This window comes from Chanodichthys erythropterus, chromosome 6, assembly GCF_024489055.1.
Source record: "Chanodichthys erythropterus isolate Z2021 chromosome 6, ASM2448905v1, whole genome shotgun sequence".
NCBI lineage: Eukaryota > Metazoa > Chordata > Actinopteri > Cypriniformes > Xenocyprididae > Chanodichthys > Chanodichthys erythropterus.
Genome location: NC_090226.1, coordinates 3,370,574 through 3,393,972, shown reverse-complemented (window position 1 = coordinate 3,393,972; position 23,399 = coordinate 3,370,574). Strand labels below are relative to the sequence as shown.

General features: G+C 38.0%; 2 protein-coding genes across 2 annotated transcripts; both read right to left on the bottom strand.

Moving 5' to 3' along the window:
* On the bottom strand, positions 1 to 6,028 carry LOC137020955 (uncharacterized). The gene is made up of 9 exons (XM_067387098.1): positions 4,784 to 6,028; positions 4,307 to 4,428; positions 3,888 to 3,952; positions 3,590 to 3,792; positions 3,200 to 3,371; positions 1,868 to 2,026; positions 1,703 to 1,770; positions 1,495 to 1,591; positions 1 to 1,264 (listed from the first exon to the last, which is right to left on the bottom strand). Coding segments are annotated over exons 1-9 (2,130 nt in total). The 5' UTR covers positions 6,027 to 6,028; the 3' UTR covers positions 1 to 1,263.
* Positions 6,029 to 6,360: 332 nt separating this feature from the next.
* On the bottom strand, positions 6,361 to 13,334 carry LOC137021842 (mucin-2). Its single transcript, XM_067388821.1, has 2 exons — positions 6,671 to 13,334; positions 6,361 to 6,461 (listed from the first exon to the last, which is right to left on the bottom strand). The coding sequence occupies exons 1-2, from the start codon at positions 13,332 to 13,334 to the stop codon at positions 6,361 to 6,363; spliced, it is 6,765 nt and encodes a 2,254-aa protein (XP_067244922.1).
* Between the last annotated feature and the right edge of the window lie 10,065 nt (positions 13,335 to 23,399).

The window sequence follows — 23,399 nt, the reverse complement described above, 5'->3', positions numbered from 1 at the left end:
AGAGAATTTTTTTATATAAGTTTAAGAGAATGGGCTGCTACAGTAATATTTACAAGACAAAAAAAGACGCCTTTAATGAGAAGCAGCAGCAGCCATATGACAGGTGAGGACTGGCTGTCGTGTAATTTAGTCTGCAGCGCCTCCTAGTGACATTAGAATGACATTGCAACTGCATATATGTTGCACATAGCTATGCTTTATTTGAAAGAAGAAAAAAAAAAACAGTTGCAAACATATATTCAGCACAGTTATTTTCTTTATAAATATTAATTAAAAAAATATGAATGTGCTTCTCAATGTAAACATAAGCAATTCCCTGCTATCATATCAAAATGCATAAATATGTAAATGTGCTGTCAACAGCAACAAAAAAATAATGAAAAAACATCAACGTAACTGATTGTACTACAGCTGAGTAATGTGGTAGCATTGTAAATAGATTAGAAATTAGAAATAAAAAATGTTATTATTAGGATCAGTGTACTAGCTACTGATTACATCTTCAACAGTGTAATTAGATTACTGTACTAATTAAAAAGGCTTTTGCATTACTTATTGCTAATTACTTTCTAAATCCCATAGCAACCTCGACCAGTTGAACAATACAAATATAATTCTTTCAAATAAATAATATAAAATATAATATAACAACTGAATATAATTGTATTTATGTGGTGTTGAGCGGGAAGCCCCGCCCACAACACACCTGATTGGACCGATGTGCTGCTGATGTATATTAATCACCAAACATGGAGAGAGATTGCGTAAAGTTTACAAGAGGATATGACAAATCATAAACCATAAAAATCACGCCATCTAGTGAAGCATCACAGAAGTCATAAACATACAAGGTATGTATGTGTGTTTAGTTTTTACAGTGATACAGCAAGGATTGTTCTGATTGGCTGTGTTTTGTGCATGGTGATCAGTTGATGTAATGTAGAAGACAGTCCTCGTGTCACTGTTGGCATTTGAACTCCATTTTACAAACCACCACCAGTTTCATTTGTTGATTTATGTGTGTTCTTGTGCCTTGAGTTTTACAAAGGTGCTATATATTGTTCTTGTGCTATATTAATATTATTAACAGTAAGACAATTTATAATAATTTGACCTGAAATACTCTAAATAAGCTAAAAGTAACCCAGTAAATGCATATATTATTATGTTGGCTCCCTGAGATTATAGTGTCCAAATTCTTTTAAATAATATCTGTCATCTCTTTTCATCAGACATCCATCACTTCAGTTGCTTTAGTCTTTATCTGTTGCAGAGAGGGAAAAAGATTAGAATATTGTGATTAAATAATCAAACAAACTAACAACCACAAATACAGCAAGACAAAAGTATATTATTTAGGGTAAGTAATAATTATTATTATTTTTCTTTTACTATATCCTAGTCCATTTTGACAGCTGATTTTAGGTTTTGCTACATTTCTTATTTCTGTGTCTCATATATATATGAAATGATATGCACAATTGCTCATCCTACCATGCAGATGTATATTCATCGGATGGTCTGTAAAACCCATATTCTGAAGCTTCTGTGAATGAAAGGTTTTGATGCCCATAGCTTCTGTCTGAGGATCCTGCAGTAATATAGTTAATATTTTAAATGATCATATTGTCACATAATTTCTTGTAGTTCTGCTGGTGTATATCTTCTAAAGCATGCATTTAGCAACACATTGACATCATACCTCCCCTTGATGAAAAATCAAAGAAGGCATCACCAAAAAACGATGACCTCCTTATTCCTGATGTTTTGCTGAAATTAGATCAATGAGTTATTTGTTTTGATTTTTTTTTTTTTTTGTGCGTGTGTCTTTTTTGAATATTCAAGTCACAGAAATTGTTATACAGACCTCTTGGCTCTGTTGAGCACCACAACCATCACAACTGCCACAATGACAAGTAGAGCAAAAGCTGCTAAACTGCCGAAGAGAACTGCGTAGAAACCAGCTCCTCTGCTGTAAAGCTCACAGTGATCTCCATGGTAGTTCTCAAAGTAAGAACTGTCACACCTGGACAATTAGCAAAATGAGTAGGAGAGGATTAGTCATTAAGAAATGATTTCATAGGGTATGTTTACACAACAATAATGTACTAAGGGGCCATTTACATGACACCACTTTCAACTAAAAACTGAAAACTTTTTGTGTTTTGGTCGTTCATTTTTATAAACCTGATAATGCAAATTTTGAAAACAAGACCATTATTATCTCTGTGTAAACTACAAAAACGTGAATTTGTGAACATTTTGTGCATAGTGCAAATGCATGCTTGAGCACTTGGCGATCAAAACAACAATTGAGATCTGTTTGTGTTGCTCAAGATACTGAGTTTATTAACGCTTCTCCAGCAAAGTGTAGATTTACTGCACCACTACTATGACCAATGGAGACGCATTATTTACATTCGCCAAATTCTAACGTCACCAACTAATTCTAATTCTGACCTTGTGAACTACTGGCCTGTGATGCATAATATAGCAATTTTAGTCGTTTTCTTGGATCCGTTTGAACGGGGATTGTTTTGACAACGTTGTCGACTGTATGCAAATCTTTTAAAAAACGTAAAGTTTTTACGCACCGTAAATGTACCCTAAAAGCTGAAATGTTTTTCCTTTGGCTTTTGAAAAGTTTGCGTACAGAAGACAACATTATTAATGAGACCCCTGTTCACACGGATACACGAAAACGACTAAAAACACTGTATTCTGCTGCCAGACCAGTAGTTGGCGATGTCACTTTGTAAAGAAACACTACATGCCTATAGACTGAACATGTAATACGCATGCGCATGATGTCACTGTTTTCACAAATTCACTTTTTTGTAGTTTTTGTAGTGACGAAAATGGTATAATTATCAAAGACCTGCAATTTGAAACTTGTTTTCAAAAGTTTGCGTTTTCAGGCTCCAAAACGCCGTTATTGTATCAATGAATAGCCAAAACGCATAAAAAGTTAGTGTAAATACCCTCTAAATTCCTGAAGACATTGCCTTTGTAGACATTTCATTTTTGCCAATCAAATTAAAATGTGTGATATTTTTAAATTGCTTATTTAAATATGAGGTAAATAAGTAATATGTTTTTTTTTTAATCTCAGGGCAACTACTTTGCTTAAAGGTATACTTTGTAACCTTTTTTTTCTCTAGCGGTTAATAAACAAAACTGCATGTGTTGAAGCACTTACTCGCACTGTGGTCCATTCATTCCATTTATGCATCGACCATGTTGATTGCAGAAGTCGAGATTTTTTTTGCATGGTCCCACACATACCCATGATCCATTTTCAATTTCCTCCGTAAAGTTAGCAAAATTCACAAACGCAGTGCAGTTCACATATGGTTTTATATCTGTAATATCTACACATGACAAAGATAAAAAAGGTGAAATGCAATTTAAAAAAATCTCTATAAATTAATACAGCATACATCAGCATCATACATTATAGAAACATTAGAAATAACAGTAGAACAGTAGTCCATGTGTCCCTTAAATGAAGTCCACCCCCCCCCCAAAAACCCCAAATTTTGTTAAATGATTATATGTTATCTGTTTCCAAAATAAAAAAGTAACTTACTATATATTTCAACTGTCTCCATGGTAATTTGGCCTCTTTCGATGGAAACATTACCGAGAGCTTCGCTGAGATTTTTGAATGAATTTGAGTCATTAAAAATTTTTTCCAGGGTGGGTCCCAGATCATTATTTAGAAACATTATTTGTGAGTTGTTGTTTGGATAGTTATATTCTGCAACACTTTCAGCAACGACACTTCCTTCCCTAAATGGGAAAAAGTACATGCCACATATTAATATGATTTTGCTTCGCAAATATTTGTTTTGTAAATGTATGAAATTCAAGTTAAATCAACTTACCTTAGCCTTATAATGCGCACATCTTTAAAGTTTTGTCCATCTGCTCTTTTACAAAGGATTGAAAGCTGCCAAAAAAAAAAAAAATCTGCATATGAATATTTATACAATATATTTTGCAAATATGCAAATAATACATATAAATGATTGCAAAATAAGCTTCATTATGCCATCAAAGCTTTTCATTTATCTTCTAACATAAGATAAGTCATTAGAACTAAGTTAAATTGTGCATTTAACTAAATTTGTTAAAAATTCATTGCATAATGGCAAGAAAAGGCATTTATCTAATTTGATTTCAGAGCTGTTCTTTTTTTATATGCATATAACATTCATATTCACATAACATCACATATGAAACAATTGTGAATATTTTTTTGTGAGCTTTAAAGTACTTTGTGAAAAGGAACTTGAAAATGTACCTCGCGTTTTAAGATGGAAATTAATTTTTTTGATTTCGGAGAGCTCAAGTCTTCATAGTCTTTATGATAGTCCATCATAATTCTAAGAGACATATTTGCTTTCCTTGTGGGTATTCTTTCAGCTGCAATTAAATAATAGATTGAGAAAGATTAGAAAGACTTCAGCATTTGAACATAAGGGACATAAGTGAGCTGCAAATTATGACAACTATTGTGTAAAGTCTTTTGTAATGAAAGAGCTTTCAAGTATGCTTGTGGGTCCTGTGACATTTTAGCTTTAAAACATTTATGCAGGAAATAACTTTACTGTCACATGAACAACTTATTCTCTACAAGTAGCTTGGGGGCTGATTTTCTATTGATTCAATACCCACAGTACAGTGAAATAATTATTTACAGTGAATGTGGAGAATTAGAAAGGAAATAGAGAACACCAAGTGTAATGATTATCATATAAGAATAGTATGATAAACTTACGCAAAATAACTGTGATAGAGTCATTTGCAAAATTGCAAAACTCTCCAAAAGTGTTGGGATTGCAATCGCATTCACATTTCTCAGATATTACATTGAAGATGCATGGGGATCCATTACACTGACATTGCTCCAGACAGCTTTGAGTTGTTGAAAATGAACTAAAAGTTGTGGACAAAGGAGGTTCTGTTGATGCTGATGTTGATGTTGAAGTTTTCTGGGTACTCGTTTGAGCAGACGATAGTGTGGGGCTTGACTGAGATGAGGTAGAAATGCTAAACGTTTGGGCTGTAATAGTTTGGGTTATTGTTTGATTTGAGGTAGGATTAGGGGAAGTTGCAGTGGATGAATCAGGTGAGTCTGAAGAAACTGTTCTAATGGTTTCCATTGTTGAAAATGTTAAATCATTTGGCTTTGTTGAATGTACTTCTGTGCTTGAAGTTGAAATAGTGATTTGTGTCTGCTGGCTAGTTTTTTCTGCAGGGTTTGAAGATGGAATTGACGGGGTTGATGCTGAAGCACTAAGACCTTCTGTGGTAGAATATGCAGAAGATAGAGAGGTAAATGTACTTGATATCATATTTGTCAACGTTGGGCCATTTTCAGTTGAAGATAATGTAGTTTCCAGTGTTGAACCACTTTTACTTGTAGATGACTCTAACGTGGTCGTGCTCATGAGAGGCACAGCTGTTGTAAATGTTGATTGAGCTGTTGTTGTAGATTCTGTGTCTGTGGTAGAAGTAAAAAGAGTATTTTGTGTCTGCTGGCTTGTTGATTGTTCTACAGTAGCTGAAGATATTTCTGTTGTAGGTGAAGTCAATTCTGATGTACTTTCTGTTGTAGAGGATGGTGAAGATGGGGAGGTACCAGTTGTGGGTAATGTAGTCTCCATTGCTGAACCACTGTCAGTTGTAGATGATTCTAATGTGGTTGTGCTCATAGGGGACATAGCTGTTGTAAATGTTGATTGAAATGATGCTGTAGATTCTGATTCTGTGGTAGAAGTAAAAAGAGTGTTTTGTGTCTGCTGACTTGTTTGTTCTATGCCAGCTGAAGCGATTTTTGTTGTAGATGAAAGGAATTGTGATGTACTCTGTGCATCTGTTGTGGAGAACAATGAAGATGGAGAGGTACCAGTTGTGGATAATGTAGTCTCCAGTGTTGAAGCACTGTCACTTGTAGATGATTCTAATGTGGTTGTGCTCATCGGGGACATAGCTGTTGTAAATGTTGATTGAGCTGTCATTGTAGATTCTGCTTCTGTGCTAGAAGTAACTGGAGTGGTTTGTGTTTGCTGGCTAGTTGTTTGTTCTACACTAGCTGAAGATATTTCTGTTGTGGGTGAAGTCAATTCTGATGTACTTTCTGTTGTAGAGGATGGTGAAGATGGAGAGGTACCAGTTGTGGGTAATGTAGACTCCAGTGTTGAAGCACTGTCACTTGTAGATGATTCTAATGTGGTTGTGCTCATCGGGGACATAGCTGTTGTAAATGTTGATTGAGCTGTCATTGTAGATTCTGCTTCTGTGCTAGAAGTAACTGGAGTGGTTTGTGTTTGCTGGCTTGTTGTTTGTTCTACACTAGCTGAAGATATTTCTGTTGTGGGTGAAGTCAATTCTGATGTACTTTCTGTTGTAGAAGAAGGTGAAGATGAAGAGGTACCAGTTGTGGGTAATGTAGTCTGAAGTGTTGAAGCACTGTCACTTGTAGATGATTCTAATGTGGTTGTGCTCATCGGGGACATAGCTGTTGTAAATGTTGATTGAGCTGTCATTGTAGATTCTGCTTCTGTGCTAGAAGTAACTGGAGTGGTTTGTGTTTGTTGGCTTGTTGTTTGTTCTACACTAGCTGAAGATATTTCTGTTGTGGGTGAAGTCAATTCTGATGTACTTTCTGTTGTAGAGGATGGTGAAGATGGAGAGGTACCAGTTGTGGGTAATGTAGTCTCCAGTGTTGAAGCACTGTCACTTGTAGATGATTCTAATGTGGTTGTGCTCATCGGGGACATAGCTGTTGTAAATGTTGATTGAGCTGTCATTGTAGATTCTGCTTCTGTGCTAGAAGTAACTGGAGTGGTTTGTGTTTGCTGGCTTGTTGTTTGTTCTACACTAGCTGAAGATATTTCTGTTGTGGGTGAAGTCAATTCTGATGTACTTTCTGTTGTAGAAGAAGGTGAGGATGAAGAGGTACCAGTTGTGGGTAATGTAGTCTCCAGTGTTGAAGCACTGTCACTTGTAGATGATTCTAATGTGGTTGTGCTCATAGGGGACATAGCTGTTGTAAATGTTGATTGAGCTGTCATTGTAGATTCTGCTTCTGTGCTAGAAGTAACTGGAGTGGTTTGTGTTTGTTGGCTTGTTGTTTGTTCTACACTAGCTGAAGATATGTCTGTTGTGGGTGAAGTCAATTCTGATGTACTTTCTGTTGTAGAGGATGGTGAAGATGGAGAGGTACCAGTTGTGGGTAATGTAGTTTCCAGTGTTGAAGCACTGTCACTTGTAGATGATTGTAATGTGGTTGTGCTCATCGGGGACATAGCTGTTGTAAATGTTGATTGAGCTGTCATTGTAGATTCTGCTTCTGTGCTAGAAGTAACTGGAGTGGTTTGTGTTTGTTGGCTTGTTGTTTGTTCTACACTAGCTGAAGATATTTCTGTTGTGGGTGAAGTCAATTCTGATGTACTTTCTGTTGTAGAAGAAGGTGAGGATGAAGAGGTACCAGTTGTGGGTAATGTAGTCTCCAGTGTTGAAGCACTGTCACTTGTAGATGATTCTAATGTGGTTGTGCTCATCGGGGACATAGCTGTTGTAAATGTTGATTGAGCTGTCATTGTAGATTCTGCTTCTGTGCTAGAAGTAACTGGAGTGGTTTGTGTTTGCTGGCTTGTTGTTTGTTCTACACTAGCTGAAGATATTTCTGTTGTGGGTGAAGTCAATTCTGATGTACTTTCTGTTGTAGAAGAAGGTGAGGATGAAGAGGTACCAGTTGTGGGTAATGTAGTCTCCAGTGTTGAAGCACTGTCACTTGTAGATGATTCTAATGTGGTTGTGCTCACCGGGGACATAGCTGTTGTAAATGTTGATTGAGCTGTCATTGTAGATTCTGCTTCTGTGCTAGAAGTAACTGGAGTGGTTTGTGTTTGCTGGCTTGTTGTTTGTTCTACACTAGCTGAAGATATTTCTGTTGTGGGTGAAGTCAATTCTGATGTACTTTCTGTTGTAGAAGAAGGTGAGGATGAAGAGGTACCAGTTGTGGGTAATGTAGTCTCCAGTGTTGAAGCACTGTCACTTGTAGATGATTCTAATGTGGTTGTGCTCATCGGGGACATAGCTGTTGTAAATGTTGATTGAGCTGTCATTGTAGATTCTGCTTCTGTGCTAGAAGTAACTGGAGTGGTTTGTGTTTGTTGGCTTGTTGTTTGTTCTACACTAGCTGAAGATATTTCTGTTGTGGGTGAAGTCAATTCTGATGTACTTTCTGTTGTAGAAGAAGGTGAGGATGAAGAGGTACCAGTTGTGGGTAATGTAGTCTCCAGTGTTGAAGCACTGTCACTTGTAGATGATTCTAATGTGGTTGTGCTCATCGGGGACATAGCTGTTGTAAATGTTGATTGAGCTGTCATTGTAGATTCTGCTTCTGTGCTAGAAGTAACTGGAGTGGTTTGTGTTTGCTGGCTTGTTGTTTGTTCTACACTAGCTGAAGATATTTCTGTTGTGGGTGAAGTCAATTCTGATGTACTTTCTGTTGTAGATGATGGTGAAGATTGAGAGTTACCAGTTGTGGGTAATGTAGTCTCCAGTGTTGAAGCACTGTCACTTGTAGATGATTCTAACATGGTTGTGCTCATCGGGGACATAGCTGTTGTAAATGTTGATTGAGCTGTCATTGTTGATTCTGCATCTGTGCTAGAAGTAACTGGAGTGGTTTGTGTTTGCTGGCTTGTTGTTTGTTCTACACTAGCTGAAGATATTTCTGTTGTGGGTGCAGTCAATTCTGATGTACTTTCTGTTGTAGAGGATGGTGAAGATGGAGAGGTACCAGTTGTGGGTAATGTAGTCTCCAGTGTTGAAGCACTGTCACTTGTAGATGATTCTAATGTGGTTGTGCTCATCGGGGACATAGCTGTTGTAAATGTTGATTGAGCTGTCATTGTAGATTCTGCTTCTGTGCTAGAAGTAACTGGAGTGGTTTGTGTTTGCTGGCTTGTTGTTTGTTCTACACTAGCTGAAGATATTTCTGTTGTGGGTGAAGTCAATTCTGATGTACTTTCTGTTGTAGAGGATGGTGAAGATGGAGAGGTACCAGTTGTGGGTAATGTAGTCTCCAGTGTTGAAGCACTGTCACTTGTAGATGATTCTAATGTGGTTGTGCTCATCGGGGACATAGCTGTTGTAAATGTTGATTGAGCTGTCATTGTAGATTCTGCTTCTGTGCTAGAAGTAACTGGAGTGGTTTGTGTTTGCTGGCTTGTTGTTTGTTCTACACTAGCTGAAGATATTTCTGTTGTGGGTGAAGTCAATTCTGATGTACTTTCTGTTGTAGAAGAAGGTGAGGATGAAGAGGTACCAGTTGTGGGTAATGTAGTCTCCAGTGTTGAAGCACTGTCACTTGTAGATGATTCTAATGTGGTTGTGCTCATCGGGGACATAGCTGTTGTAAATGTTGATTGAGCTGTCATTGTAGATTCTGCTTCTGTGCTAGAAGTAACTGGAGTGGTTTGTGTTTGCTGGCTTGTTGTTTGTTCTACACTAGCTGAAGATATTTCTGTTGTGGGTGAAGTCAATTCTGATGTACTTTCTGTTGTAGAAGAAGGTGAGGATGAAGAGGTACCAGTTGTGGGTAATGTAGTCTCCAGTGTTGAAGCACTGTCACTTGTAGATGATTCTAATGTGGTTGTGCTCATAGGGGACATAGCTGTTGTAAATGTTGATTGAGCTGTCATTGTAGATTCTGCTTCTGTGCTAGAAGTAACTGGAGTGGTTTGTGTTTGTTGGCTTGTTGTTTGTTCTACACTAGCTGAAGATATTTCTGTTGTGGGTGAAGTCAATTCTGATGTACTTTCTGTTGTAGAAGAAGGTGAGGATGAAGAGGTACCAGTTGTGGGTAATGTAGTCTCCAGTGTTGAAGCACTGTCACTTGTAGATGATTCTAATGTGGTTGTGCTCATCGGGGACATAGCTGTTGTAAATGTTGATTGAGCTGTCATTGTAGATTCTGCTTCTGTGCTAGAAGTAACTGGAGTGGTTTGTGTTTGCTGGCTTGTTGTTTGTTCTACACTAGCTGAAGATATTTCTGTTGTGGGTGAAGTCAATTCTGATGTACTTTCTGTTGTAGAAGAAGGTGAGGATGAAGAGGTACCAGTTGTGGGTAATGTAGTCTCCAGTGTTGAAGCACTGTCACTTGTAGATGATTCTAATGTGGTTGTGCTCACCGGGGACATAGCTGTTGTAAATGTTGATTGAGCTGCATCTGTGCTAGAAGTAACTGGAGTGGTTTGTGTTTGCTGGCTTGTTGTTTGTTCTACACTAGCTGAAGATATTTCTGTTGTGGGTGAAGTCAATTCTGATGTACTTTCTGTTGTAGAAGAAGGTGAGGATGAAGAGGTACCAGTTGTGGGTAATGTAGTCTCCAGTGTTGAAGCACTGTCACTTGTAGATGATTCTAATGTGGTTGTGCTCATAGGGGACATAGCTGTTGTAAATGTTGATTGAGCTGTCATTGTAGATTCTGCTTCTGTGCTAGAAGTAACTGGAGTGGTTTGTGTTTGTTGGCTTGTTGTTTGTTCTACACTAGCTGAAGATATATCTGTTGTGGGTGAAGTCAATTCTGATGTACTTTCTGTTGTAGAAGAAGGTGAGGATGAAGAGGTACCAGTTGTGGGTAATGTAGTCTCCAGTGTTGAAGCACTGTCACTTGTAGATGATTCTAATGTGGTTGTGCTCATCGGGGACATAGCTGTTGTAAATGTTGATTGAGCTGCTTCTGTGCTAGAAGTAACTGGAGTGGTTTGTGTTTGCTGGCTTGTTGTTTGTTCTACACTAGCTGAAGATATTTCTGTTGTGGGTGAAGTCAATTCTGATGTACTTTCTGTTGTAGAAGAAGGTGAGGATGAAGAGGTACCAGTTGTGGGTAATGTAGTCTCCAGTGTTGAAGCACTGTCACTTGTAGATGATTCTAATGTGGTTGTGCTCATCGGGGACATAGCTGTTGTAAATGTTGATTGAGCTGTCATTGTAGATTCTGCTTCTGTGCTAGAAGTAACTGGAGTGGTTTGTGTTTGTTGGCTTGTTGTTTGTTCTACACTAGCTGAAGATATTTCTGTTGTGGGTGAAGTCAATTCTGATGTACTTTCTGTTGTAGAAGAAGGTGAGGATGAAGAGGTACCAGTTGTGGGTAATGTAGTCTCCAGTGTTGAAGCACTGTCACTTGTAGATGATTCTAATGTGGTTGTGCTCATCGGGGACATAGCTGTTGTAAATGTTGATTGAGCTGTCATTGTAGATTCTGCTTCTGTGCTAGAAGTAACTGGAGTGGTTTGTGTTTGCTGGCTTGTTGTTTGTTCTACACTAGCTGAAGATATTTCTGTTGTGGGTGAAGTCAATTCTGATGTACTTTCTGTTGTAGAAGAAGGTGAGGATGAAGAGGTACCAGTTGTGGGTAATGTAGTCTCCAGTGTTGAAGCACTGTCACTTGTAGATGATTCTAATGTGGTTGTGCTCATCGGGGACATAGCTGTTGTAAATGTTGATTGAGCTGCATCTGTGCTAGAAGTAACTGGAGTGGTTTGTGTTTGCTGGCTTGTTGTTTGTTCTACACTAGCTGAAGATATTTCTGTTGTGGGTGAAGTCAATTCTGATGTACTTTCTGTTGTAGAAGAAGGTGAGGATGAAGAGGTACCAGTTGTGGGTAATGTAGTCTCCAGTGTTGAAGCACTGTCACTTGTAGATGATTCTAATGTGGTTGTGCTCATAGGGGACATAGCTGTTGTAAATGTTGATTGAGCTGTCATTGTAGATTCTGCTTCTGTGCTAGAAGTAACTGGAGTGGTTTGTGTTTGCTGGCTTGTTGTTTGTTCTACACTAGCTGAAGATATTTCTGTTGTGGGTGAAGTCAATTCTGATGTACTTTCTGTTGTAGAAGAAGGTGAGGATGAAGAGGTACCAGTTGTGGGTAATGTAGTCTCCAGTGTTGAAGCACTGTCACTTGTAGATGATTCTAACGTGGTTGTGCTCATCGGGGACATAGCTGTTGTAAATGTTGATTGAGCTGTCATTGTTGATTCTACTTCTGTGCTAGAAGTAACTGGAGTGGTTTGTGTTTGCTGGCTTGTTGTTTGTTCTACACTAGCTGAAGATATATCTGTTGTTGGTGAAGTCAATTCTGATGTACTTTCTGTTGTAGAGGATGGTGAAGATGGAGAGGTACCAGTTGTGGGTAATGTAGTCTCCAGTGTTGAAGCACTGTCACTTGTAGATGATTCTAATGTGGTTGTGCTCATCGGGGACATAGCTGTTGTAAATGTTGATTGAGCTGTCATTGTAGATTCTGCTTCTGTGCTAGAAGTAACTGGAGTGGTTTGTGTTTGCTGGCTTGTTGTTTGTTCTACACTAGCTGAAGATATTTCTGTTGTGGGTGAAGTCAATTCTGATGTACTTTCTGTTGTAGAAGAAGGTGAGGATGAAGAGGTACCAGTTGTGGGTAATGTAGTCTCCAGTGTTGAAGCACTGTCACTTGTAGATGATTCTAATGTGGTTGTGCTCATCGGGGACATAGCTGTTGTAAATGTTGATTGAGCTGTCATTGTAGATTCTGCTTCTGTGCTAGAAGTAACTGGAGTGGTTTGTGTTTGTTGGCTTGTTGTTTGTTCTACACTAGCTGAAGATATTTCTGTTGTGGGTGAAGTCAATTCTGATGTACTTTCTGTTGTAGAAGAAGGTGAGGATGAAGAGGTACCAGTTGTGGGTAATGTAGTCTCCAGTGTTGAAGCACTGTCACTTGTAGATGATTCTAATGTGGTTGTGCTCATCGGGGACATAGCTGTTGTAAATGTTGATTGAGCTGTCATTGTAGATTCTGCTTCTGTGCTAGAAGTAACTGGAGTGGTTTGTGTTTGCTGGCTTGTTGTTTGTTCTACACTAGCTGAAGATATTTCTGTTGTGGGTGAAGTCAATTCTGATGTACTTTCTGTTGTAGAAGAAGGTGAGGATGAAGAGGTACCAGTTGTGGGTAATGTAGTCTCCAGTGTTGAAGCACTGTCACTTGTAGATGATTCTAATGTGGTTGTGCTCATCGGGGACATAGCTGTTGTAAATGTTGATTGAGCTGTCATTGTAGATTCTGCTTCTGTGCTAGAAGTAACTGGAGTGGTTTGTGTTTGCTGGCTTGTTGTTTGTTCTACACTAGCTGAAGATATTTCTGTTGTGGGTGAAGTCAATTCTGATGTACTTTCTGTTGTAGAAGAAGGTGAGGATGAAGAGGTACCAGTTGTGGGTAATGTAGTCTCCAGTGTTGAAGCACTGTCACTTGTAGATGATTCTAATATGGTTGTGCTCATCGGGGACATAGCTGTTGTAAATGTTGATTGAGCTGTCATTGTAGATTCTGCTTCTGTGCTAGAAGTAACTGGAGTGGTTTGTGTTTGCTGGCTTGTTGTTTGTTCTACACTAGCTGAAGATATTTCTGTTGTTGTTGAAGTGATTTCTGATGTACTGTCTGTTGTAGAAAATAATGAAGATAGAAAGGTAACTGTTGCTGAAACTGTATTTTCCCATGTTGAACCACTTCCCGTTGTAAATGATTCAATTGTGGTTCTGCTCATCGGAGACATAGCTGTTGTAAATGTTGATTGAGCTGTCATTATAGATTCTGCTTCTGTGCTAGAAGTAATTGGAGTGGTTTGTGTTTGTTGGCTTGTTGTTTGTTCTGTACTAGCTGAAGATATTTCTGTTGTGTGTGAAGTCAATTCTGATGTACTTTCTGTTGTAGAGGATGGTGAAGATGGAGAGCTACCAGTTGTGGGTAATGTAGTCTCCAGTGTTGAAGCACTGTCACTTGTAGATGATTCTAATGTGGTTGTGCTCATCGGGGACATAGCTGTTGTAAATGTTGATTGAGCTGTCATTGTAGATTCTGCTTCTGTGCTAGAAGTAATTGGAGTGGTTTGTGTTTGCTGGCTTGTTGTTTGTTCTACATTAGCTGAAGATATTTCTGTTGTGGGTGAAGTCAATTCTGATGTACTTTCTGTTGTAGAGGATGGTGAAGATGGAGAGGTACCGGTTGTGGGTGATGTTGTCTCCAGTGTTGAAGCACTGTCACTTGTAGATGATTCTAATGAGGTTGTGCTCATCTGAGACATAGCTGTTGTAAATGTTGATTGAGCTGTCATTATAGATTCTGCTTCTGTGCTAGAAGTAACTGGAGTGGTTTGTGTTTGTTGGCTTGTTGTTTGTTCTACACTAGCTGAAGATATTTCTGTTGTGGGTGAAGTCAATTCTGATGTACTTTCTGTTGTAGAAGAAGGTGAGGATGAAGAGGTACCAGTTGTGGGTAATGTAGTCTCAAGTGTTGAAGCACTGTCACTTGTAGATGATTCTAATGTGGTTGTGCTCATCGAGGACATAGCTGTTGTAAATGTTGATTGAGCTGCATCTGTGCTAGAAGTAACTGGAGTGGTTTGTGTTTGCTGGCTTGTTGTTTGTTCTACACTAGCTGAAGATATTTCTGTTGTGGATGAAGTCAATTCTGATGTACTTTCTGTTGTAGAAGAAGGTGGGGATGAAGAGGTACCAGTTGTGGGTAATGTAGTCTCCAGTGTTGAAGCACTGTCACTTGTAGATGATTCTAATGTGGTTGTGCTCACCGGGGACATAGCTGTTGTAAATGTTGATTGAGCTATCATTGTAGATTCTGCTTCTGTGCTAGAAGTAACTGGAGTGGTTTGTGTTTGCTGGCTTGTTGTTTGTTCTACACTAGCTGAAGATATTTCTGTTGTGGGTGAAGTCAATTCTGATGTACTTTCTGTTGTAGAAGAAGGTGAGGATGAAGAGGTACCAGTTGTGGGTAATGTAGTCTCCAGTGTTGAAGCACTGTCACTTGTAGATGATTCTAATGTGGTTGTGCTCATCGGGGACATAGCTGTTGTAAATGTTGATTGAGCTGCATCTGTGCTAGAAGTAACTGGAGTGGTTTGTGTTTGCTTGCTTGTTGTTTGTTCTACACTAGCGGAAGATATTTCTGTTGTGGGTGAAGTAAATTCTGATGTACTGTCTGTTGTAGAAGAAGGTGAGGATGAAGAGGTACCAGTTGTGGGTAATGTAGTCTCCAGTGTTGAAGCACTGTCACTTGTAGTTGATTCTAATGTGGTTGTGCTCATCAGGGACATAGCTGTTGTAAATGTTGATTGAGCTGTCATTATAGTTTCTGCTTCTGTGCTAGAAGTAACTGGAGTGGTTTGTGTTTGCTGGCTTGTTGTTTGTTCTACACTAGCGGAAGATATTTCTGTTGTGGGTGAAGTCAATTCTGATGTACTTTCTGTTGTAGAAGAAGGTGAGGATGAAGAGGTACCAGTTGTGGGTAATGTAGTCTCCAGTGTTGAAGCACTGTCACTTGTAGTTGATTCTAATGTGGTTGTGCTCATCAGGGACATAGCTGTTGTAAATGTTGATTGAGCTGTCATTATAGTTTCTGCTTCTGTGCTAGAAGTAACTGGAGTGGTTTGTGTTTGCTGGCTTGTTTGTTCTACACTAGCTGAAGATATTTCTGTTGTGGGTGAAGTCAATTCGGATGTACTTTCTGTTGTAGAATAAGGTGAGGATGAAGAGGTACCAGTTGTGGGTAATGTAGTCTCCAGTGTTGAAGCACTGTCACTTGTAGATGATTCTAATGTGGTTGTACTCATCGGGGACATAGCTGTTGTAAATGTTGATTGAGCTGTCATTGTAGATTCTGCTTCTGTGCTAGAAGTAACTGGAGTGGTTTGTGTTTGTTGGCTTGTTGTTTGTTCTACACTAGCTGAAGATATTTCTGTTGTGGGTGAAGTCAATTCTGATGTACTTTCTGTTGTAGAGGATGGTGAAGATGGAGAGGTACCAGTTGTGGGTAATGTAGTCTCCAGTGTTGAAGCACTGTCACTTGTAGATGATTCTAATGTGGTTGTGCTCATCGGGGACATAGCTGTTGTAAATGTTGATTGAGCTGCTTCTGTGCTAGAAGTAACTGGAGTGGTTTGTGTTTGCTGGCTTGTTGTTTGTTCTACACTAGCTGAAGATATTTCAGTTGTAGATGTAGTCAGTTCTGATTTACTTTCTGTCATAGTGGATGGTGAAGATGGGGTTATTTCTGTTGTTGTTGAAGTGATTTCTGATGTACTGTCTGTTGTAGAAAATAATGAAGATAGAAAGGTAACTGTTGCTGAAACTGTATTTTCCCATGTTGAACCACTTCCAGCTGTAAATGATTCAATTGTGGTTCTGCTCATCGGAGACATAGCTGTTGTAAATGTTGATTGAGCTGTCATTATAGATTCTGCTTCTGTGCTAGAAATAACTGGAGTGGTTTGTGTTTGTTGGTTTGTTGTTTGTTCTACACTAGCTGAAGATATTTCTGTTGTGGGTGAAGTCAATTCTGATGTACTTTCTGTTGTAGAAGAAGGTGAGGATGAAGAGGTACCAGTTGTGGGTAATGTAGTCTCAAGTGTTGAAGCACTGTCACTTGTAGATGATTCTAATGTGGTTGTGCTCATTGAGGACATAGCTGTTGTAAATGTTGATTGAGCTGCATCTGTGCTAGAAGTAACTGGAGTGGTTTGTGTTTGCTGGCTTGTTGTTTGTTCTACACTAGCTGAAGATATTTCTGTTGTGGATGAAGTCAATTCTGATGTACTTTCTGTTGTAGAAGAAGGTGAGGATGAAGAGGTACCAGTTGTGGGTAATGTAGTCTCCAGTGTTGAAGCACTGTCACTTGTAGTTGATTCTAATGTGGTTGTGCTCATCAGGGACATAGCTGTTGTAAATGTTGATTGAGCTGTCATTATAGTTTCTGCTTCTTTGCTAGAAGTAACTGGAGTGGTTTGTGTTTGCTGGCTTGTTGTTTGTTCTACACTAGCGGAAGATATTTCTGTTGTGGGTGAAGTCAATTCTGATGTACTTTCTGTTGTAGAAGAAGGTGAGGATGAAGAGGTACCAGTTGTGGGTAATGTAGTCTCCAGTGTTGAAGCACTGTCACTTGTAGTTGATTCTAATGTGGTTGTGCTCATCAGGGACATAGCTGTTGTAAATGTTGATTGAGCTGTCATTATAGTTTCTGCTTCTGTGCTAGAAGTAACTGGAGTGGTTTGTGTTTGCTGGCTTGTTTGTTCTACACTAGCTGAAGATATTTCTGTTGTGGGTGAAGTCAATTCGGATGTACTTTCTGTTGTAGAATAAGGTGAGGATGAAGAGGTACCAGTTGTGGGTAATGTAGTCTCCAGTGTTGAAGCACTGTCACTTGTAGTTGATTCTAATGTGGTTGTACTCATCGGGGACATAGCTGTTGTAAATGTTGATTGAGCTGTCATTGTAGATTCTGCTTCTGTGCTAGAAGTAACTGGAGTGGTTTGTGTTTGTTGGCTTGTTGTTTGTTCTACACTAGCTGAAGATATATCTGTTGTGGGTGAAGTCAATTCTGATGTACTTTCTGTTGTAGAGGATGGTGAAGATGGAGAGGTACCAGTTGTGGGTAATGTAGTCTCCAGTGTTGAAGCACTGTCACTTGTAGATGATTCTAATGTGGTTGTGCTCATCGGGGACATAGCTGTTGTAAATGTTGATTGAGCTGCTTCTGTGCTAGAAGTAACTGGAGTGGTTTGTGTTTGCTGGCTTGTTGTTTGTTCTACACTAGCTGAAGATATTTCAGTTGTAGATGTAGTCAGTTCTGATTTACTTTCTGTCATAGTGGATGGTGAAGATGGGGTTATTTCTGTTGTTGTTGAAGTGATTTCTGATGTACTGTCTGTTGTAGAAAATAATGAAGATAGAAAGGTAACTGTTGCTGAAACTGTATTTTCCCATGTTGAACCACTTCCAGCTGTAAATGATTCAATTGTGGTTCTGCTCATCGGAGACATAGCTGTTGTAAATGTTGATTGAGCTGTCATTATAGATTCTGCTTCTGTGCTAGAAATAACTGGAGTGGTTTGTGTTTGTTGGTTTGTTGTTTGTTCTACACTAGCTGAAGATATTTCTGTTGTGGGTGAAGTCAATTCTGATGTACTTTCTGTTGTAGAAGAAGGTGAGGATGAAGAGGTACCAGTTGTGGGTAATGTAGTCTCAAGTGTTGAAGCACTGTCACTTGTAGATGATTCTAATGTGGTTGTGCTCATCGAGGACATAGCTGTTGTAAATGTTGATTGAGCTGCATCTGTGCTAGAAGTAACTGGAGTGGTTTGTGTTTGCTGGCTTGTTGTTTGTTCTACACTAGCTGAAGATATTTCTGTTGTGGATGAAGTCAATTCTGATGTACTTTCTGTTGTAGAAGAAGGTGAGGATGAAGAGGTACCAGTTGTGGGTAATGTAGTCTCCAGTGTTGAAGCACTGTCACTTGTAGTTGATTCTAATGTGGTTGTGCTCATCAGGGACATAGCTGTTGTAAATGTTGATTGAGCTGTCATTATAGTTTCTGCTTCTTTGCTAGAAGTAACTGGAGTGGTTTGTGTTTGCTGGCTTGTTGTTTGTTCTACACTAGCTGAAGATATTTCTGTTGTGGATGAAGTCAATTCTGATGTACTTTCTGTTGTAGAAGAAGGTGAGGATGAAGAGGTACCAGTTGTGGGTAATGTAGTCTCCAGTGTTGAAGCACTGTCACTTGTAGTTGATTCTAATGTGGTTGTGCTCATCAGGGACATAGCTGTTGTAAATGTTGATTGAGCTGTCATTATAGTTTCTGCTTCTTTGCTAGAAGTAACTGGAGTGGTTTGTGTTTGCTGGCTTGTTGTTTGTTCTACACTAGCGGAAGATATTTCTGTTGTGGGTGAAGTCAATTCTGATGTACTTTCTGTTGTAGAAGAAGGTGAGGATGAAGAGGTACCAGTTGTGGGTAATGTAGTCTCCAGTGTTGAAGCACTGTCACTTGTAGTTGATTCTAATGTGGTTGTGCTCATCAGGGACATAGCTGTTGTAAATGTTGATTGAGCTGTCATTATAGTTTCTGCTTCTTTGCTAGAAGTAACTGGAGTGGTTTGTGTTTGCTGGCTTGTTTGTTCTACACTAGCTGAAGATATTTCTGTTGTGGGTGAAGTCAATTCTGATGTACTTTCTGTTGTAGAAGAAGGTGAGGATGGAGAGGTACCAGTTGTGGGTAATGTAGTCTCCAGTGTTGAAGCACTGTCACTTGTAGATGATTCTAATATGGTTGTGCTCATCGGGGACATAGCTGTTGTAAATGTTGATTGAGCTGTCATGGTAGATTCTGCTTCTGTGCTAGAAGTAACTGGAGTGGTTTGTGTTTGCTGGCTTGTTGTTTGTTCTACACTAGCTGAAGATATTTCTGTTGTAGATGAAGTCAGTTCTGATTTACTTTCTGTCATAGTGGAAGGTGAAGATGGGGTTGTTTCTTGTGTTGTTGAAGTGATTTCTGATGTACTGTCTGTTGTAGAAAATAATGAAGATAGAAAGGGAACTGTTGCTGAAACTGTATTTTCCCATGTTGAACCACTTCCAGCTGCAGATGATTCATTTGTGGTTCTGCTCATCGGTGACACAGCTGTTGTAAATGTTGATTGAGCTGTCATTGTAGATTCTGCTTCTTTGCTAGAAGTAACTGGAGTGGTTTGTGTTTGCTGGCTTGTTGTTTTATCTACACTAGCTAAAGATATTTCTGTTTTGGGTGAAGTCAATTCTGATGTACTTTCTGTTGTAGAAGAAGGTGAGGATGAAGAGGTACCAGTTGTGGGTAATGTAGTCTTCAGTGTTGAAGAACTGTCACTTGTAGATGATTCTAATGTGGTTGTGCTCATCAGGGACATTGATATTGTAAATGTTTTTTGAGCTGGAAAATGTGGAAAATGTAATTTTCTTTATTAGTTATTTTTCTTAGTTATACTTATTTCACATCAAGAGAAGATAATTATTTGACATACTCCTTTCCTTATTTTTCTAGAATATGTTTCAGTTTAGGATGTTCCTTTTGTCAATGAATTTATTAAACTGAACTTCTTTTAGTTGTAAGTGGTTATATCAAGGTTGAGTTCATGAAAAACTTATTCATACTTTAATGATTATTTGTATATTTGTATTATTAATACTAAAGGGAGAATCAGATAGAAAGTTAAATTCAAGTTCTATGTTAAAAAAGGGACTTTAATGTTTAAAGTGCCCCTGTAATGCTATTTTACAGATTTTTATTTATTTATTTTTTATTTATTTTTTTTGATTTTTTGAGGTCTCAAAGTTTTACCTACATCAAAGGTAAAAAAATAAAATAATAATTGTACATAATATATACATTGCATATCATCATATTTCTCGAAGAACCGAACATGACTCATGTTAAGATTCAGCCTCTCTAAACCCCGTCTTTCCGCAAGCCTGCTCTGCTCTTATTGGTAAGATAGCCCATTCTGTTGAGATTGGTCTTCCGTTTACAGTGCGTGTCATGAAGGCAACGCTCATTACAATAACTGAACTTTAGCTCAGAAGGCTTCCTAAATCTTCAGCGATTGTACATACTGTAAAGGCTGTAACAATGGCATTGATTTTACCTGTTTAAATCAAGCACAATTCCGATGACGAAAAATTGAAAAAAATAGTTATTCAACCTGAACCTCAATCACAATGACAACTTGAGCAGGCCGTTTCTCATTGATAAGTTTTTACTTAATGTATTGTAAATTATGAGATGTTGCAACTGTAATTAATTTACATCATTATAAATAAGTATATGTTCATTAACAAGCAGATGTGTATATTTCTAATTTATTGCGGTGCACATGTAGGAACTGTCAATAACTGTGTGCATACATTAACCGAGCACTAACATGAATGACTGATGTAACATTAAAGTCTGTAAAACTGCTCAGAACTAATTCAGTAAGATAGTATTAAAATTAGTTAGCCGGTTAGCCCTACACAATCTAAAACACAGAACACCTGAACACATGAATAAAATATATACATCAATTATTAATAATACTTAAAGGTTGTGATTCAGAGGAGCAAATTGGTCCAAATAAATTGGGTACTGTCCTATCTTTAATGGCGTTAATAAGCATTTTGTAAATCCCATTGAAACCTCACAGAGATTTGAGAAGCAGTTTTATTTACTGCTGTTTTATCGAAGTGGTAATTTTAATCTTCAAATACTTTAGAATTGCTTACAAGTGTTTACAAAGAGAATTTGCTTTTGCAGCACAGAAAACAGCATCTTATCAACATGAACACAACATGAACCTGCTACACTATTTGAGGTCGGGTCAAATTAGACATTGTTCGCCGGCAGCCAATGAAAACCAAAGGTCAGCATTATTTGTTACAATGTTGCGTATGAATGTTACGGAGGTAAGACTGGAGTTACTGATGACTCGTTTTGGCAGTTCAGAAACTATTCTTTCTTCTGGGAGACAATAACTTTATTTATTGTGCATTAATTTACATTCACAAACAGCTATATTACACACTGCATGATAAATATGTAATATGTGAAAAAGCATAACGGGGCACTTTAAATTCGATATTTAAATATTATTTTCCTTAACTTTTTGTCTTGCATGTAATTTTTTATTACATACAGTATTTGTCACTATTGTCTTTCATATTCTTAGTGTTTTAATATGTTTTTGTATTGACTAACATTACTATATATATTATAGAGCTTTGTCAATAAGTAAATTCATTACATATCACTGTTAAAATAGCATGGGTGTCATGAATATTCATTTACATCAACCTTTGCATCCAACTTGATTAAATTATAAATTTAACAAATGACTGCTAATTTGTGAAAGACGTTTGAGGTAAACCTTCCAAACCTTCTCCTGGAGGGCCCCTTTCCTGCAGAGTTTAGCTCCAACCTTAATTAAACAAATCTACTCAAGGTCTTCAGACTCACTAGAAACTTCCAGGCAAGTGTATTGGAGCTGGTTGGAGCTAAACTGTCCCTCCAGGAGCAGGATTGGACACCCCTGATTTAGACTAAAAAAGTGTTGAATAAATCAGAATAATTTGTTATTTTATCACTACATTTCTGTCAAAGATACTTTTATTTCAGTGTAAAATGGGAGAATTTGTTGTGAACTACTACTCATACAACCTGTATTTATGATAAATGGACTACATCATTCAAACAAATGACATATAATCAGAGCTGGGTAGTAACGGATTACACACAATCTAGATTAGGTAATCAGATTCCAAAAATCAAGTACTTGTAATTACTTTTTAAAATACTCATAATCAGACTACAGTTACTTTTTTATGGATTACATGATTACATATTATTTACACAATGGCAGTAAGTTGTTCGCAATTAATTGATTCTCCTAATTTTTCATTTTTTTAACGTTTATTATTTTTTTTGTAATAAACCTGCCGCTTATATACGTTCGTGATTCTTCGAGTTTTTCCGGCGGTGAGGGGAAATATAGGCTATGTAAGGCCCGCCTAATCGGTCCAATGACGGTTTCCCACAGGACGGGGAAGGTTAATGCGTGTATGCCTTTTCAGCGTCTCTGAATGTTCACTTAATTTCACTCGTTTAATCTGACTCCAATTTCAAATGATTATTACTCCTAGGTTGTGTTTCCAATTAGAAATTAATCATTTGTTATGTATTAATTTAGATATTCGCTTATTCTGATTACCTTATATCTTCAATTATTTCGTTCACTGCAGTCCCGGTATCACTTTAGAAGAGTTACTTCGGCTAACTTTTCCACTCTTCCCGGACACAAACTTGTCAGTCTTACCTTAAACATTGGATGCAGGGTAAATATCTACCTTTAAATCGGTCACGCTCTGCTTACTCGTAACAAAAAGCATAGTTTTTATATATTTACGAAAACTGCAACTTGTTTAAGGCAGTGATAGTCAGAAATTGAAATGGACTTAATTGACGTGCCCATGCTCCATCTATTAAACCTTTCGTATGAACAATCCTGAACAGATTTGAGGTAATCCTTCGCTTTGATCTACTAGAAATAATGGATTAAGAATAATACAGAATCAACCAAATATAACCTTTTATTTGTCAAGTAAAAATATATGATGCCAATTACATTACAATTAGACAATTAGAAGCCAATTCAGAAATAATAAATGCATAACATCGATTACTCAAAGAAATGCATATATAGACAGGGATGACACCCCACATCCCTGTGGGGGCCTGCAGAAGATCCTACATGACTGCTTTGCTATTTAACTTTTATACCAGGACCAGAACAAAAGGATCTTAAATGTTTATTACACCAACACCTGTTTTGGGGGACAGGAGAAGAGACACCACCCAAAAAGAGGACAGAATTTTCCTTAATTTTCCATCTTCTTTAATGAAAAGGGAAAAACAATAGATACACAAGTTACATTATACGTTTTGAATAACTTTCAGTCAGGGGGAAGGAGAGTTTGTGTGTGTGTGTGTGTGTGTGTGT